This window comes from Mycetomoellerius zeteki, unplaced genomic scaffold, assembly GCF_001594055.1.
Source record: "Mycetomoellerius zeteki isolate Tzet28-1 unplaced genomic scaffold, Tzet1.0 scaffold79, whole genome shotgun sequence".
In the NCBI taxonomy this organism is placed as follows: Eukaryota; Metazoa; Arthropoda; class Insecta; order Hymenoptera; family Formicidae; genus Mycetomoellerius; species Mycetomoellerius zeteki.
Window position 1 is genome coordinate 1541003 of NW_017257819.1, and position 20693 is coordinate 1561695.

The 20693-nt window shown below is 29.9% G+C and overlaps 1 protein-coding gene across 1 annotated transcript in view; it reads right to left on the reverse strand.

Moving 5' to 3' along the window:
* Positions 1-20693, reverse strand: part of mgl (low-density lipoprotein receptor-related protein megalin) — a 60872-nt gene that overhangs the window by 30060 nt on the left and 10119 nt on the right. Inside the window, 1 exon segment of the mRNA XM_018458841.1 lies at positions 74-190. Within this exon segment, the coding sequence (XP_018314343.1) occupies positions 74-170 (97 nt within the window). The 5' untranslated portion in view covers positions 171-190.

A 20693-nucleotide genomic window follows, 5' to 3' on the forward strand; every position in this document is an offset into this window, starting at 1 on the left:
AGATAACAACGTGTAAACTGTGTTAAATATTTTTAGAATTGTACATATAAAGAAGGAACGTGCCGATACTTACGACATGACTGCATTTCATCGCTGTTGTCGTCGCAGTCTCCACGATAATCGCATACCAGAATCGACTGTATACATTTGCCGTCGTTGCACCTGAACATGTTATTCCCGCAGCCATCGCCTGTAACAGAAAGCATAGAGCATGAAGGGATCGGCCGGGAAGCGATACTGCTGCCGTGATAGGTGAAAGGTTCAATGCCTGCCGCCGGAGAACTGCCGTTTCTAGGTGTAACCGTTGCAGAAGATAGGATTCTTCTAAGTCTTTTTTTTTCGAACGAATCCTCATCCGATGAACTTTCGCGCAACGATTATTTCGCCACCTCGCCCGCGGTATGGCCGAGATATCTAAGGGGAAGCACAATTGAACGTGATTGTGCAGCAAGAAACCAACAACTTTCCAGGCTTAGAATTTTAGATTTATGTTGCAAAATGTTGTGTTGAATGTATGTTACGCGTCGAATTAAATATCAGAAACTAACTGTCAGAGAAATCGTTTTAATTTGTCCTTAATGCCCATACAACACCGATTGTTGCGGAAAATTTTCAGAGATGTTTCAACCTTTCACATCTCATGGCAACAATTCTGAAAGGATTCTGCAATATGTCATATGAAATGTTTTAACAGCAATGTTTCTAAAATCTATCATATGCAATAAATTGGAAAACATATTTAAACAAAATAAAAAATCATCATGATGTTAAAATGGCTCCAAAATGTTTACTAAAAGTCATTTTTTTATCAAACACGATTTAATTTAATGTCATTTTGATGTTATCGTCAGTTGTTTTACTTTAATTGCGAAAAACTTTTGTATATGAATGACTTATTCTGCTTTAATTGCGAAAAACTTTTATATATGAAAATAATGAATATGGAAACTGCAGGTGTAAGTGATTTTTTTAATAGTAATTATGTATATGTATTTAATATACATATAATATGGTATGATTAATTAATCAAAGTAGTTGGCGATAAACATAATTACCATTTTTGAAAAATACCTTAAGTTTATTTTAACAAGTTTTGTAATCTGTAAACAGATCATAAAACTCTTCATAAATTTTAAATACATACTTCAGAAATGATATTTAAATATATGTTTAATTGATACTTAAATAATATTTAAATTTATTATGTCGACGTAATAAATTCAGCAAGCTCAAGCCTAATTTCTTCTCCCCTCTCTTCTCCTTCATCACAGACAGGAAGTTTCGATATCAATTATTATTTGTATGAAATACTGAAGTACTATACAGAATAAAAATCACAACAAAATTCACTTAATCCTTTGCAAACGGATGACGAATACTGCTCAATATCATATAGTTTTACGATTCTGGACGGTGTCAAGCCCTGCTCGACATCATAGTAAGAATATTTTTTTATAAAAATCTCTCCTGGCTGACTACCAAGGTTAAAAACGTCCGCAAAAGGTTAAATCGTAAAAAGTTTATATATCGGCTTTTGGTCTTCTAGAGATTAATAGTAATTCCTATTATAAGACGAAAGATTTATCTCTCTTTTGCCCTGCTTAAAACGACTGAAGAGCGGAAATACCCGAAAGTTATCATTACTTATGACAATATCCTCATGAGTCGAAATTAAGACCACGGCGAGCTGTCTTGGTGATCGCGATAATCTCTACTACTCTTCATTATGACATTTATAACTACTGAGAATGTATATACATATATATTTTATATGATATAGTATGCTGCTCCTCGCCCTGATGAAGTGAACTGCAATGTTCACGAAACGTTGGCATTCTAAAAATGGATTTAAATACGAAGATAACCCGCGAATGATTTTTGTAAAAAAGAAATGTTTTAGATGCACTCATTTGTAATTATTTTATGTTAATTTGTAAAAAATAACATAATTATTGTAAATACTTTCACTTTCTCTATAAAATTATAGTATAGAATAACTGAAAACGTATAGAATAACGTACTAATGTTCTTCATTTTTCGTATTACAATACTTTTTAAATGAATAAATAAACGCAATGACTTTGGGCAAGATGACTTTCAAAGACAAGATAAGATATTAGTGCATACAGATCATATTTATTAATATGCATTGTAAATATGACTAAGTACAAATTAATTATTTAGTATTGGTTATGCATGTGTATAAAAAAATCTCATCATATATATGCAATTCATTAATTTTTTCTTTCTTTATTTTTCTTTAATTACATTCTTATATTATAATATCAAAGTAATATAAGAAGTGTTTATTACAATAAAACAAATCTTTTAATTTGTAAATAATGCATTTTTGCCTTTTTGTAATCTTACTCATTATTGAAAGTCATCTTACTCAGATGAGTGCAAGATAACAAAATTGACATGTCCTTAAAAAATATCAATTTTGAAAAATTTTAATTTATTTAACAACTTTTTAATTTTTACAAATGATAACCAAGATTGTAATGAATCTGAAAAAAATACATCATTCTTTTTATCTCATAACGGAAATTAGGAAAAATCGATCAACCTTAAGGTCATCATCTTACTCTCCCTTTCCCTTCCTACATTTAAGATAAAATAACATAAAAATTAGTATAAACTCGTTATTTTTTAATGTAACAAGTAACTTTACTGTTACTTATTACTTGTTTCAATAAGTAATGCGTAATGGTGACAATTTACTTTTCAAAGTAACTTTCCTGGGGAGGGCTCCGTTTGCCTACAAAACGATTGTCTACAATTTCGTTTGCACACAGCAATATTGCACACAGGACAATATTGCACACAGCACATTGCACAATATATTTCGATAGTATATGTTCCGATGAACATTTTGGTACCAAAAACCATTAGCTCAGTTGACTAGGGACCATTAGCTCAGTTGGTTAGAGCATCGCATTATTCATGGTCTTAGATAGCACAGATCATAAATATTTATTATAAATATTATGAAATATTTATTATAAATGTTGTAATAAATGCTATGAAAATACTTAATAAGACATTATAATCTAAGTTAAAGATATTTACTAGAAATATTTATTTGTATTTATTATAAATATTACATAAAATATCTAGTCTATATTTTAATAATATTTCGAATAAAACTTTATATAAAATATGTATAAAATATTTACATAACATTTTACGAAAAATGAATACTAATAAACATTTATCATAAATATTCTGTGCTGTCTAGGAATCTCTAATTTATTAATTTCAAAATCCTGTTCTTTAAGATCATAAGGCTTCACAGCTTTGTAAAACATAAACCGAAAAGAGTTTCATAGCAAAATATTGTTTCTACGATACAAAATACGGTTCCTCATGATTATACATATCTGCACCGTGAGTAAAGAGCAGATCGTTTTATTTATAACGTTTTTAAGAACGAAATTGCAAAATTTAACTCTTTAGTAGACTTCATAGCTTCGTAAAACATAAGCGGAAACAAGTTTTGGCAAAATATATATTTCTTCTACAAAACAATATATGATACAGTGCAGATATATATATCTGCATCGCAAATGAGATGAGCAATGTAAATGAGTCTTCATCATTTCTGCCGGATCTTAAAAATAATTAATTAAAGTTATTTAAAGTAGTGCATTATATTATGTTTTCTCGTAAACATAATGTCCAAATAATTTTGTAAAGCGGAAACGAATAACTTATTCTTATATGTATCCAAACAGGTAAAACAATAATTCTTTGGAAAGCATTTAAAGTTTGCTGCGCAGCATCCGCGAGGTAAGATAAGAAAAGATGCGATAAGTCATCTCCTGTCTCAGTTATTGTTTGCAGTGACTTTTGTTCATCAACCGATGGGAGAAATTTGCATAACGACGCAGAATTTTTCACGAGTGTCGTTATGTAAATGCGAATCTATTGATATTCGAATACTGTCGTCATCGCGCAACTGCGATGTTGATGATGCGTCGTTTGAATTATTAGCAGTAATGACAATAATAATAAACCCGTGACCTCTATCGAGATGTCAATCGTTTGAAGAGAAATCCGGATTTATGATAATTTTTATGATAATTTTCTTGAGAATACGATTCGTTTGTGACGTAACGCATTACCATCTCCTAAGTGATAACAGAAATCCAAGAAGATCATTGTGAGAGGAAACATAAGTTTATTTACAATTTAATACTAAAATATATTATGAGGCTGAATCAAGTTATGTTGTAATCTAGAATGATGTTTGGTAAGATGTTCGAAATGAACTGATAAATTTCCGAAGTTGGTTTCCATATTCTACTGAAGAATAATTATTTTAGAAAATAATTGAATAATTAAATAATTACGTTCAGAGAAAAATAGAATAGTAACAGTATTATGTTTTATTTTTGGAATTAATATACATATCCCTACAGCACAAAATATTGCTGCAATACTCTACAATATTGTTGTAATATTTATAGATTGCTGCAACAATATTTCATACAATTTTATTAAATATTATATATAGTTGAATAAATTATTTTATAGTTGTAAAAAATATATACAATAAAATAGTTTAACTATGTGTGTGTATATTAATTCTACATGTAAAACTTATACAATTGTCATCCTTATAGTCGCTACCACTTTGGCTTTTCTTTGAGTATATAATAAGCTTCTCTTTACTATATCCATGCATTTTCCAAGATTATTTCGTATGAAAGGAAAATTGATCTCTTCTCATAAAAGGACTTATCGCGCGACGCGGGTGATGGCAATCGAGGCCCGCTAACGGAGACTTTCCCATCACGGGAGGATCCTTGATACATTGTCCTTGGACGAGAAAGCGATCCTGCGACCGCTGTGCAATCAGTTGACAACGTTGTGATTAATGTTTAAAAAAAATCGGTCACGCTCAGATGAAGCATGTGATATGTAAAATAGAAAATATTGCGTTGAATGAAGTCTTATCTCCGGAACAAAATACCTTTCGTCAACGCAAACATTAAAAGTGCTTTGAATCTTCTCACGAGTAGGAACATTAAGATTTTAAAATTATTATCATATTCGTCAATTTATAGTTACTCATTAATTTACGGATTATATTCGTAAACAATAAAATAACAAGTTTATCAATGTAAAAACAAAAAATTCGTATAAAAAATTAAATAATCGACTAAAAAACAAAGATGATTAATATTTATATAGTATCATACATTCATCAAATAAAAAAATTAACAGTAATTTTATGAAACATGATTGAGTTTGAGGTAGCCTTCTTCAACCTCACATATAAATTAGGTAAATATTTTGTGGATCAAATAATTAATGAGTTATATAAACATAATTATAAGTTATAAAACGATAATGTAAAAATAAAAATAAAAATTAGATAATGAAGTTAGAAATGAATAAAAATCGAATATAATAAATTAGTGTGATTGTAAATCGTTCTATATTTGTTAATTTACATTTTATAAAAAATGTAATATAGTAAGTTTGGCTATTAGGAATTGGCACTAAACTATGTGCGCAATAAATTTAAATATTAGTAATTTTATTTAAGGGGTAACACCTATGTAAAATTTTCCAAAAATCGATTTTTCTTCCTTTTAAAATACACTTCAGGATCTCAAAAATGAAGTGCAAGTGGTTTTATTGCGATACATAATTTTTTTCGAAAGTTATAAGCTCCTAAAAATTCAATTGTTAACTTAAAAGTATTCACATTTAAAACTTTAAACGCGTTTTCCTCAAAACAATATTTTTTAAGTCGGCTAGTAGTAGAACTCAAACAATTTTTAACCTATTTACTTCAAATTTTAACAGTATTTAACAAATCACATTTTCTAAAGAAATACGTAGAATTTTTTTGATAAGTTACAAATTTTTTGAGTTACAGCTGATTTTACTCGACTATTTTTTGACGAAAATGGAACTTTTTGTTTGTGCTTCCGCATTTTGTCAAAAATCAATATTTTCAAAAACGGCTACTATTTCTGTAGATATTTGAGTAAAGAAAATAAAAACATTTGTTTTTTTGTTCTAAAAATTACGACACTTGTGCTACTAACCGCGGAACATCATACTATTTCGACTGTCTCCATCACGCTGCTGCAGATCCATCATTTTGATAAATACAATTCTGAAAAAATTATTTTTTGTACTTTTTTTTATGTGTTTAATAAAGTTATAAAACTCATTTTTTCTAATAGCATGATTCATTAAACAAAAAAAATTCCCGGACGTATATAGACCTTATTTACAGCCGATTACAAAGGTGTTATCCCTTAATTAATAATTAGTAAACTATAAACATGTTTCTGCTAATTTTATAGCCATGCTCAGTACATAATAATATTTCTTCCACAGAGTTACTTTTACATTTTATAGTTCGTTTCAACGTAACATTTACTTCGGCAAAGAATGCATAGATTGTTGAAACTAATAGAGAAAGTGACGAAATAACGCTGTTTCTGAAACTTCCCAGAAATGAACAATCAATTTTTTAAATGCTTTATCGCCTCAGTAAATAAGCAATCGATATTTGAGAGCATATATATATCTATCTGTTATTTTCCACGACGATTCGTTCAAAACCAAATCGTAGATTATTAGATCTACGAAGGAAAGTGAGGAGAGCACAGAGGAGGTGAGAACTTAAGGTGTGTAAGTAAGCCATTGTCTGTGTATGTGGATGCCTCATCATCGTAAAAGAAGAGGCTATCAGAAAGAAAGAGAGAGAGAGAGAGAGAGAGAGAGAGAGAGAGAGAGAGAGAGAGAGAGAGAAACGGAGAAGGAGGAAGCGATAGAAGCTGCGAGAGAGGAGCGGTTACCGATTAGGGAGAGGGAGACAATGAGAGTAGGAGAGAGAAAGAGGGAGAGAAAGAGAGACGCTGATGGCATTAGAGAGGAGAGCAGAGGAGAGGAAGTGGCCCCGTCTTGGAAGTGCAGCGTTCGTACCAGGCTGTGCGGCCTGGTACGAGCAGAGCACCGACGGCAGTCGGGAGGGAATGTGCATTGCGGAGTAGGAATGCAAATATCGAAGACGGATAGTCCGTGATATACGCGTGCTCGAGATTTTTTCGCGATATTTTCGTATTGCACAGATCCGATCTGTGGGTTATTAGATCCGCTAAGAGAAATCAGGAAAAACATTACTGTATTTACGCAATCAATATTGAAAATCATATTCCGCAATTTATTGTTCTGCTTTCCTCGATATTCATTCAGAAACAGCTTGCGGATCTCGTTGAAAAATGAAACATGAAAAATTAAACTTTATATATCTGAATAATACATATCTGTAATTTGACAAAGTAAGCCTTTTTTCACGATTTAAATTTTTGGCCTTATCTCCCTTATTATATGTGTTATTTACAATACAAACTATGTTGCCGTTTTTCCTTCTTTTCTTTTTTTTAATCACGCTAGTCTTAAAATACGTTTCTGTATGTCATTTTAAACATTTCAGTCTTACAACTTCAATTTTATCGAACATCTTTTCGATAAAACACAGAACGTGCCTTCTAAAATGCTGAATTGATACCAATTACAAAACAATAAGAACTATTTCCCAATTAAATTTTCTAAAGCTACGTAAATCCCACAACGTTTCGCCATCGAACTTAACAAATTGTTTTCGCTTTAGTATTTATGTAACTCATTATAGATCATACCACAAATTAGATAATCGACTATATAAACTTAGAAAGGATATATTAGATACAGAGATATTCGCGTGACTTCCAAATCTATTCACCTGTTGGGACAACGTTCAAGTATTTTTAATATTCTTGCTTTTCTACATATATCGCTTAAACATCACTCAACTTTCTTTGACAATTTCCATAACAGATTAATATTAACACATAAAAAGAAATTTGACACTTTTATAGAAAAAACTTTAAATAAAAAGAATAACAAAATAAAACCAATAAGTTATTATTGCATTGAAAATAATTAATTATTTTAACATATATAAAAGAGCGAAAAAGTTATTAAATTTAAATACAGATACTGAATTATTGAATAATTGTTATTTTAATATCCTTGATAGACTTGTTGACATCAATTAAAATAAATAAATAATAATCTTCGGTAACTTTCAAAATAATATGAAAACTAGTTTGTTGATTCCCATTAGAACTCGCATTTCGTTGTAAGATATCGATCATTATATGATTATTAAAATAGACACTAAAATAATTGTTTTTTTATTTTAATTGGAACTCATGTAAGTTTATCTTAGAATGTAAAAAAAAAAGAAAAATCCGTTTGAAGTTTGCATTAAGACTAACGTTAAAAATTTGATCAACTTATAAGATATAAAAAACAACTTATAAGACATAAAAAGAAGTTTTGAACAATTGACATACCGATACATATATCTTTTTTATATTCTAACCTCGATTCTGACATTATAGAGCTTGACTCTTTCGCGCATATATAGGTAACGAATTAATTATGGATCATTTATTCATACATAATTACCGTTATACAGGGTACCCCATTTTAATTTATCCAGATAAATATCTCGAAAAAGATGAATGATACGGAAAAATATGTCAGATGGAACGTTTCAAGGAATGTATTTTATTTCGGTCACGTTACGTTTTTTCTGGATACACAGTTGGAAAAAATGTGTAGTTAAATAAATTAAATAATAAAAATAGTTAAATAAGAGCGCGTATGAAGTATGGAAGGATGAATGAGGTAAGAATCTATTGTAAACCAAGTTCCCTTCTTGGCTATGTAATGCTGAAGAGAGTAATAAATTCTATTCTATGAGAGCCCATTGAGACTCCATCCTATAAAGAATACATTTTGTATACAATTTAATAAGGAATCCGATATTTTTTCCAAATTTTAATAAGTGGTAGTTTTTGATGAAAAAAATTAATTAACATTTAAATTGTTAATAACAATAAAAATTATTAATGTTTTAAACAAACTGAGAAAACATTATAAAAGCGCTTAATTTCCCCTTTAAAACCGTTATTGGATCGTCTTTCTATGATGATTCAAACCGGAGATATTTAATTTCAAAGTAGAGCGTATAGTTTCCGTACAAACTTTGTGAAAAGTTTCCGTACAAAACATGTGAAAAAACTTAAATAAAAATTTTTTTTAAAAGGGCACAAGCTGACACATTATTTGAAATAGAGTATATATCACATAACAAAAGTTTCAATCAATTAAAAAAATACGAGGTAAAAAAGTATCTATTTTGTCCAATTTTCTCAAGAATCATCCATGTATGTATATATACTGAATAGTTAAAACAGATAGATATCACACGGTGTTTTATTTTGGAAGTATTGGCATCATTTTGATCTTCTAAAAAAATAGTGCTCCTACAGATCTTATAAGTAAAGACTGGCAATACAAACAAGATCGTGTAAACACTTTTCTTAATTTCTAATAGTGTCTGGAAGTACACTGTTAGAAATGTTCTTGAATTTCATTAACATTTAATGTACACTGTTAAAAATTTCATGAAATTTAATATACTTTTAATTTATACAAGTTGAACTTAATTTCATGACATTACATTAAGGGGTAACACCTATAAAATTTTCAAAAAATTGATTTTTTTCCTTTTAAAATACACTTCAGGGTCTCAAAAATGAAGTGCAAGTGGTTTTATTGCGATACATAATTTTTTTCGAATGTTATAGGCTCCTAAAAATTCAATTGTTAACTTAAAAGTATTCACATTTAAAACTTTAAACGCGTTTTTCTCAAAACAGTATTTTTTAAGTTGGCTAGCAGTAGAACTCAAACAATTTTTAACCTATTTACTTCAAATTTTAACAGTATTTAACAAATCACATTTTCTAAAGAAATACGTAGAATTTTTTGATAAGTTACAAATTTTTTGAGTTACAGCTGATTTTACTCGACTATTTTTTGACGAAAATGGAACTTTTTGTTTGTGCTTTTGAATAGCTTAAGCAGCATTTTATTGCTCAAATTCGGGTTCTTGTTAAATTATACAACATAAAAGAAAAAGTGCGTATTCTCTCTCTCTCTTTGGCGGTCTTACTCTACTTATTATATTTCATTACACTATTTAAATAAATATAATTTAACAATAATAAGCTATTAATTCCATTAAATAATCATTTTACTAATTTTAAACATTTTAATTTATAATATGTATAATACAATATAATAATATGTGCATATAACAATCATGAACTGATATCATTAGCTGCCTAAATATAGATACATTACCGTACAACCGGTATAAACGATACGTATAAAAGATCATCCAAAAACGAGCGTATATTCATTGATTATTACTATCGGTCACTCAAACATAATCTGCTCTGCCACAGGTGTGCAATAGGCTTTAGCATATAATGATATAATGCATTGTTAAGTAATGTATCAAGTACGCTCGTCCTATGACATCGGCACGCAGCGCGGCGTTCACCTTGGCGCTCGCGTGAGAGGCGGATGCTCTTTCAGCGGTGTCATCCGTACCAGACGGTGCAATAGTCAGCCGCGTGTACCGCTGCATCGACATGTTGCACGATGCAACGTTGTGCATACGACGCGATGGATCGTGTATGTCGAGAGGTCGGGGGAGCGAGAATCCATCGGAGAGATTAAAAGTACTTTACCACGCCGACCTTAGTCCGTATCAGGCGGCACAAAATATGTAGTTTATATTGACCTCAAGTATCATACGCACTCTCAAGTCGTTTAAGCAAAAGATAGTGCAGTTTTGCTTATCGATCAGCGTAACGAGGGGAGGGAAGGGTTTGCCTGCACCCGTCGAGGCGGATGAGGCCAACCCGATGATTAAATCATCGCAAAAGGCCACCGCATTCCCGCGTTATTATCAATGCAATTATTTATTGAGACTAAATCAAGGCACACGGCCGCGTGCTCGGCGCTAAGTGTATGCGCGGAGATCGGCCATGTGTATGTGTACGTATACGCGAAGTAACTAGTCCAGAGAAGAACATTTATCGTATCGTAATAATGACTGGACTACTGATTAAAGTCTTAGTGGGCTCAATCAATATCTCGAGGTCTTGTTGCGTAAGAAAAAAATTATTTTATGTTTGCTCTACATACTAGATGAGCAAATATATACATATATACGCATATTGCGATGCTAACATCGCTGAATTCGACGATATAAGTACATACTTTCTACCGCATTAAAATACCTATTATTTTCTTTGTAATTTCTTACGTTAGATATAAAGCCTATATCAAACTACGCATTGAAGATTGAGGATTGAGAATTGAAAAGATTAGAATTGATTAGAAATTAGAATTCGATTCAACTAATAGAAAAAAATTTAATTTTACTCCGTTTCAATCTGATTGGTTGAATTCTAATATCCAATTTAAGGGGAGCGTTCGCGATGCTTTGATTGTTGCACTTTGTACATCTAAAAGTTATTTACAAATAATACATATTATATATATATTTATGTAAATAAATTATATGTTTTATTATATTACACAATTATATTGTCATGTTATATTCCTTAATTTTAATATACTACATTAATATACTATATTCTGTTATACAATCATATATATTTAATATACATATATGTATATATAATATTTGTTATGTAACATAAATATATATATACATATATAATATTGTGTTTGTATATGCTGAAAGAAAAAAAGATAAAAAATGCGGAGAAAAAATAAGAGATACTTCAATTCTTCAACGTGTAAAAAAATATTTCTAAATATTTTTTTACATTCTTCAAGTGTCGTTTTCTAATAATAATCGAACAGATATAAGGAGGTATAAGATTACAAGTTATAGAAGTCGACCAAAGGAACGTCCGAAGAAATTGGTACAGCGCGGCCTGGATCACTAATTGGATCACTCACAATCAGATCAACGAACGCCGTGCGACACATATATCACCGGCAGCCCAGTGTCATTCAGTTACCCGAGTATATATTGCGCTCGTAGTACGTAGTACAAGGCCATGGCAGACGAATGCTAGATTGATATTCTGATGAAGAGAAATCTTTCGAGGCCTCCGCTTCTCATTTTTTTTCCCCACAATTAGATCATGCATCGACGAAAATTATACAGAACTATCCAAAAGTTCGACAAAATTTGAGAAAAAAAGTACACGGAATGTCCAAATTATTCATAAGTTACACATTTACCATATCTTTTCTCATTCATGAAATCTCGAAAAAATCAATTAAAAAAATAATATTTTCTTTATAAAAAATATATGTTTGTTCTTATATATAGGCTGTTCCAGAAAGAATCTATATTCTTCCACTGGTAGATTCTATGGAATATTCTGAGATGAAAAATCTTATACGAAAATATCGAGCCTATAATATTTTTCAAATTATAAACAATAAAGTTCACCAATTGTAGCATTTAAAATTCGTGCGCTCAAATATGACACATTCCATGCACGATTACAATAGTGCCTTCTTACATCAACTCGCTTTTAAATATTGACATAATTGATGCGTTACTACAAAAATGCCGAAATTCGATTTTCTATTTTGAAGCGTTAATGGTGTTATACGTTAACTTTAAAGTAAGAATGATTATAATGATTATATAAAATTTTCCTACATTTATAACTTTATAAAAAAAGATTAAATATGTAAAATTGACAAAATAGCAAATAATTCGAAAAAATGTCACAAATATTAATCTAATTTTAATATATTTATATTTGCACATACTAAGTTATCAACATAATAAGTTTTTTAATATTGCATCGCCAACTACTGAACAAACAACTTATTATGTCGACAACTTATTAAGTATAAATACATTAAAATTAGATTAATATTTGTGACATTTTTTCAAATTATTTGCTATTTTGTCTCTTTCACGTATCTTTTTTATGAAATTATCAATGTAAGAAAATACATAATCATTACAGCATTCCTATTTTAAATCGTCGTTTAACGCTTTAAGATATAGGAAACCGAATTTCGGCAGTTAAGACCTTGACACATAAAAAAAACTTAAGACGTAAAACTTAAGCAGTAAGAAACTCGACATGTTGTATTCACTATGAGTCACGTTAGTCTAGGTCCACAACCTTGCTTTAAGAGGCCGTAAGGTGTAAGTGACGATATATCGGCCAGAGAACTTATGCTTTTAGGCCGTAAGAGTAGGATTTTGCTCAATTCGTTTAACTCCGGATCTACAATAGAGTTTTAAGCCTTAAGCTATAAGAAATGGACGAATCATAGTCGATTATTCTCCTCGAATTCGACTGTAATTGGTCAATTTCTTACAACTTAAGGCTTAAAACATCTATTGTAGATCCGGACTAAGTCTAAAGATTAAAGCGTAAAGACTGCGCAAAAACAATTTAAAGACAGAAATTATTGTCACTTAATCTCTTTCGACTTATGACTTAAGCCTCTTACAAGGTTATGGACCGAGACAATGATTTTTCGTTTTAAAATGTTTCACAGAATCTGCCAGTGAAAGGATGTGCATTCTTTCTGGAACTCCCTGTCCCAGAAAGAATACATCAATTGTAAATAATTACAATTGATGTATTCTTCATAATTGCTGCATAGATACACATATATATCTATAATATTTCTAAAATATAAGAAATGTGCATATTTTTATGTAATTATAATTAACATATGCATATATATAGTTAAAAATGATAAAGCAGTACTCATATTTTTCCATCAAGAATAGTATCTATGTTAATATACCACTATGATGAGTTGATTATATATTGCCTTAAAAGATAATCTTTATATATGTACATTGTAATTTTTCTTCTTGGATTACTTCTATACCTGTCATTGAATAATAAAGAAAATTGTTTATTTTTGTATTTTCAAGTACAGTAGAGTTTCTTTTTTGGCTTAATTCCGAGCTTGATGTTCTTCCACATGTCCTTTGACAGAGACAGTAATATCGTGCCCCTTTCATATTATAATGGGCAGCTCGCTGGTGATATACATATAAATATATCATGCGTACACAATCACCTTCGTATGCTATAATAGTTTGACAGCTTAATGTGCACAACTGCGTTCGTCCAAGTATACGGCGATTGAGCAGGCTCGTGCTGCGGTAAGAGTATTCTATAATTTTAATCCTTCGCTCTTATCACCCCACAAAAGAGGTTACCATTATGGGGACTTTACTATAAAATGGAAGAAAAAACGCGATATAAAATAAATATCCATTAACTACATTTTATAGCCGATTATGTTGCACCTGTTATTTCCTTATGTTTTTTATTCGTTAAAACATTTGTAAGCCTCATAAATGGCCAAAACTGAATCTATCTCTAAAAAAATCTCTCAAAATGAAACTTTTTTTTCTAGCAGAGTTTAACAAGAATAATAAAATCAATATATAAGTCAAGTAGATAAAATAGTACTTGAAATATATTTTTTATTTGTTAAAATATATGTAAGCATCATAAATGAATGCTAAAACTAAACTTATCTCTAAAAAAATCCTTCGAAATCATGGAACTTCTTTCTAGCAGAATTTAACGGGAACGATAAAAATATGATATCGCAGAAAATCTATAAATAGTTTAATTAAGTATCGAGAACGCAGGTGGTATGCAAAATTTCACGAAATTGTACGCTTAGTGTGCAACGAGCAGTTAAGGGTACATCGACACGCGAGGTACAATCTCCACTAAGCCGATTGTGATACACAGGGATTAGCGAACCGTTTAAAGTAATTAACGCTTAGCGTGCTAATGCACGAACGTCTGGCTCGTTACACGTCAGTGAACGCAAACACTATTATTCTTTTGAATACTTTCTGCCGACAGAAATCAACGTGAACGGCCTGAAATTAACTTCGAAATAGCAATGCGAATGGACAACGAAAAGATACATTGATTGCGGATTTATTTAGTTATACTATAAGTGTAACAAGCATCATCTTAAATCCCTTCCTTTTAATTTTTTTTAATGTAATATTATTCAGAGAAATAAAAATTAATTGAAGAGTTTTTCACAAAAACCACAAACACGTTTAAAATGTTAAATTTTTAGAAAAAAACTTATTATCTTCAAACCATTCATTATATAAATGTATATAATAATTTTTCTCCGAACATATGTAATATCTAGGTATAAAAATAAAATTTCAGACTTTTTTTATTAATATTTTGAGGATCTATTAAAAAAGATGAATGAAAAACCTTTAGATTTGTTTGGTTCTTGCGAAAATTTTACATTTATCTATTTATTTTATAATATTTTACATTTATCTTTCTTCATAACTTAATAATGATAAAAGTAAAGAATGCAATATTATTCACAGTATAAAGCAATATTTATTTACATTTTATTTACAAAATTTTACAAATTGTTTTCAACAAAAACATTCTTTGTAAATATTGAATTTTTATAAATCCCATTTTCTGTTTATTTCTTATCAGAACAAAATTGTATTGCTGTGACGCTATTGATAGAGGATAATTTAATGTCATAATTCAAATTAAAAAAAAAAAGATTTATTTTATTTCTGTAGGAACTCTTCAATTTCATTCTTCACAGTTCACATCTTGATTCGTTCATCGCACGGAAGTAAGATCAAAAACATGTAATTACGAAAACATGAAATAAGTGGTCGGTGACTATTAGTTGTCATTAGCTGTAACCATTACGGAAAATGGCCGTTCTTCGTAAGTGCCTATCGAACAATCACTGACATTAACTGGCGCGCTTAGGAAGCAACTTTTCGGTGCTACAAGGAGTTGAAGTTTAAAATATTAAATTTTTAGAAAAAAAAACTTATCACCTTCAAACATATGAATATAATAATTTTTCTCCGAACATATGACGTAAGTGATAATAGGTATAAGAATAAAGTTCCAGACTTTGATTAATATTTTGAAGACCTATTAAAAAAGATAAATGAAAATCTGTTGAATAGATTTCCTCTGTAAGAACACGCTACATTCATGTATACATCCGATTTTTCCTTAGGATTATCCAGTATAATGAAACGATATGTCATATTTGTCGCCACACGATTTTCGTGTGACTTTCCAAAGCCAATGACCTTTCTTCGTTTCTGTGCCACTTTGTAACACTAATTCGATTACGTGCTACAAATTAATTATCGGGAGTTTCGTATTCTTATCGAAAAGAAATTTCATGTATGATCTCGCATAATTCCAACTTCTTCAACAGCTTATTAAATTGAGATTTCTAAAAAAAGAGGATTTCTATACGCGTTTTGTAGCATTCCTTAAATGCAAAATCTACTTTTTAAGAATCTTCCTCTCGTATCAGTCTTTCTCCTCCCATTTTACGTTTCGTTTTATTCTCACCGAGTCGAATAGATCTGCTGAAAAAAATCCTCCTGAAATAAAATGACGACGTAAAATTTTCTACATAATATATAATACTAAATTTTAAATGTTACATAGTAGTCAAACTATTAAATGGTTTAACTATTTAATAGTTACATATATATATTTAATACAGTAAACCAGATAAGATTAAAGTTCAAAATAAACGACCCAATAAAAAATTTTTCATATATAATTATATACAGCTGTTTAAAATTATACAAAATTATATATAAATATATATAATTTGATGCAATTCATTATATAATTATATACAATTTTGTACAATGCTATCTAACTTTTATATATGAATATATATAAATTATTCATTATGTATATTTATATATGAATATGTATTACGATTCATATATTTTCATATATATTTTCATATATAATTTATTATAATTCATACATAACTTTATATAATTCTATAAAAGGCACCTGTCCACATAGCATGTTATATATAATTATATACGTTACATATTATAGTATATAAAAGATAAGTACATGGCTCTGCCACGAGATGGACGCACTTTTTGTAAGAAGAAAAGGCAGGAATCCTATAAGGAGGTGTATGCAAATTGAGTTAGTCGAGGAAGCAACTCTCTTAGAGGTTCCCGAATTCTTTTTAAATGTGCTTTCTGAACCTTTGAAAATTTTTTTATCATTATTTTATCGAGTGTATTTTGAAATGTGATGCTAATCAATATTCTAGCAGTAAGACTTTTTTAGATTGTTTATGGTTCTTATAGTAATATATGTAATTATGTATAATTATATATGTATAATTATATATTATTTTATATTGATATATTTCATATAAAGTTTTGTCTAATTGTATATAACCATTTAAATGTAATTACATATGAAAAACTTTTTATCGAGGAGCAAAATTAAAACACATGGTAATTATTTACTACAGGGGACCCATCCCCAATGACTTTGATCTTGATGTGTTATCAAAATCATCATCATGTTATCAAAATCATCATTCTAAGTGACTTTGCCTTAACTAAGTGTCGGTCTTTTATAATTTTTGAGATATTTAGAGTTAAAATGCAATTTTAGTATCATGTGTCTATAAGACTCCACGCAAAGCGAGGGAGGGAGTTCACCCTCCCCCCCTGCCTAAGAGCGTCCAACTTTCCACATTTAGCCTACCTTCCCCCCTGCCTAGTTGTACGACATTCCACACGAAGTAAGGTCCAGCCCGAAGGAAGATGGGGTGGATCTCGCTTAGCGTGGAGTAGTTGTACGCCCCTAGGCAGAGAGGGAGGTGGGAAGGATCATGGATGGACTTCGCTTTGATCGTGGAAAGTCATTACAAAATTAAATTCATTTGTAAAACTTATTTTGTTAATAACATTTTAAGTGAGTAACGACCAACAATTAAAACTGCCTCAAGGTGATCTTGACAACATATGTTAAGGTCAAGATTATCGGGGCTGGGTCCCTTGTAGTACTAATTACCAAATATATTAATAATTATATAAAGTAGTATATTCATAAATATAATTAATATAATTATGCAAATAAAATATTTATATTTCAAACGAACAACGATTTCGGTTTATCTCAATTATGTATAAACACGTCCAGACAACTTTTTTGCAATAATATTTGATATTTTTTAACGTTTTAACTTTTAATTCAACAGAAAGGGACTCTGTGAGTGCGAAACGTCTTGCGATTGTTGTTCGTTTGAAATACAAATATTTTTGTTTGAATATGTCATCTTAATTATTATTGTTTTTTACTTAATAGTCTTTTAACTTTTTTTGTTTATATTTTGGCCTTTGGCTTTCTTATTTACCGTTTTGAAGACAACAAGCTTATATTTTTTCTTGTTGTCAATTATTTAATAGTTATATAATATTTAATAGTTTAATAATTATATTGAACTATATAATCACATTGTGCAACGTATATTTTTCTTTGCACTTCGTATTTCATTCCTAGTTATTACATGCGCATAAATCTGAACGCAAATCGATTATTTATGACGAAACTCCTGAAACGCTGATACTATTTCGTTGCCACAGTACCGGTTTGATGAGAAAAATAGTGAGAAAAATAGCAATAGGACATCCTATTGTGCAAGCAAGTTACATTGTAAACATATCACGAGTTAATATGGGATTGTCATTATGACCGAGGATCTTTCCTCTTCCTTGCTCATATGCACACATGCAGATCTCGTCTTCGATTTGCCGCGCTCGTTCGAACGCGAATCTACATTCAGTCGAGGTTTAATGTCCTGCAATTCGGCATGTGCAGGTAGGCACACTCTTGTGTGCGCGACCGCTCGAGTGCACACGCACGTATGCACGTATTCGAAGTGCACATTCGTGAGAAATCTCGAAGAATCCGCTGACTATAGAGTTCGCGCGCTAGAGAAGCAAATCTAGATACTACATACAGGGTGTCCGATAAGTTTTGACAAAGCGCACGTGTATAAATAGAACCGACTAAACTAAGTCGAAAAGTCCTCTACCATTTTGCAATTTTTGCAATAGTCAACAAGATATTAATAAAAACTATCTAAATATCATTACTGATTTAATTTTGTACTGTGAGATTTACCGATATTTTTTATAAATTTTACATATTGTTTATGAGCTAAGCTTTAATGAAAACATAATTTAAAATTGAAGTGTATTTTCTTGTGATTTTAGGTCCAGAGGGTCTATTACGGTTCTTGAAACGAAGTAAAAGTTACAAAAATAAGCGAATTTACTACTTATAATATTTATAACTATTTATAATATTTATAACTTCATCGGTTAACACTTGGTCAATTCGTTAATTTTTGTCATTTTCACCATAATAAGCTCTTTGAAAAAACTAAAAACAGGTATTGGAAAACCGCTCAAATGTCATTCTTGATTGAATTTATTTTACTGCATATATAAGATTTGTCGTTTGTTTATGAACTTACTTTTTTTTTTATTTAAGTGAGTTATAAACTAATGAAGATGTAACTGAACGTTTTGTAATTTTAATAAAAACATAATTGAAGCATAATTTTATGAAATTCCAAATTAATGAAAGAATATATTATTATTTAAATTGATAATTTATCTGTATAACAAATTCTGTACTAATTTAAAAAAAATTATATGTCATTAATATTATTCTGATCTTTTCCTAATGATTGGACAGAACAGAAAAATAAATTAAAATTATGTTACCAATATAGTTTTAGATATAAATAAAATATATGACATACATTTCTTAGAACGAAAAATTTCACAAGCAGAAGTATGACGTAAATGGAAATGACGAATTTTTGAGCAAATAAAGGCTGCATTCTGTTGCACGCATAATGCGCTTGAGGTATCATTTTATCCTTGTTGTTAGCAGGTTGTCAAACAAGGATAAAATGATACCTCATGTGCAACGGAACGCAGCCAAAGTAATTCGTGTACGTTCTCTTAGCAAGTCTTTGTTGCAATTGATTATGTATTAGTTACAAGTATTTATTCAAAGTCACTCCAATCAAAAGATTATCTGATTGTGAGCAGTATAGACAACAGATAACGCAATGATGGTGCATGGATAATTGAATGAATGAATAGAGAACCATGACTCTCTTTGTAGACACGAGACATTCATTAGAGAATGTCGTTAAACGGTATTTTTAATGAATAGGTCATGGATTTATTATATCTTGTCTGAAAATCCATTATACCTCGTATGTGACTCATTTTAAAAAAAAAAAGATACTTTTCAGAGATTCTCAAAGACACTTATGGCAGTGGTGATATTATTTCTACACAGAAAAATACGTATACTATACGCAAGTAACAATTATTTGTTTCAAGTATTTCAAATATATTCGCAAATCTCTATTATAAGTTCATCACAAGCATTAAATTGATTTAAAATATATTCTGACTCCTAGAAAGTTTAATATTTCAATCAAGATTATTAAATTAAAACAAATTTGATTTGTTTATTGTTAAAGTCGTTTCTTCAATTTTATAATATTCTTCAAAAGAAAATAAATTCTTGTCTTCAGTATACATAATAATGAGTTTTTCTCATTCACGTCAAAAAAACATTTTTGTTATTAATCATTACTTAAAAAAAACAAAATAAATTGAATAATCACTTTTCTCAGCAATAAAATGATATTTTTCTGTGTGTAAAAAATTATGTCTACTACAGTCCAATTATACAATTAAATTTAGCATCTCGATATAATTAAACAGCGGAAGAGCCAAAAGAAAAGTTTAATTTTGTAAGCGTGGAATTTTCTTCCTCAAAACATTGATTCAAGATCCAATTATCGGGATACACACTTTAAGTCAAAAATAAAAGAATTACAATGTATTCATCGTAGCAGATGTTCTTAAAATTAAAAGATGG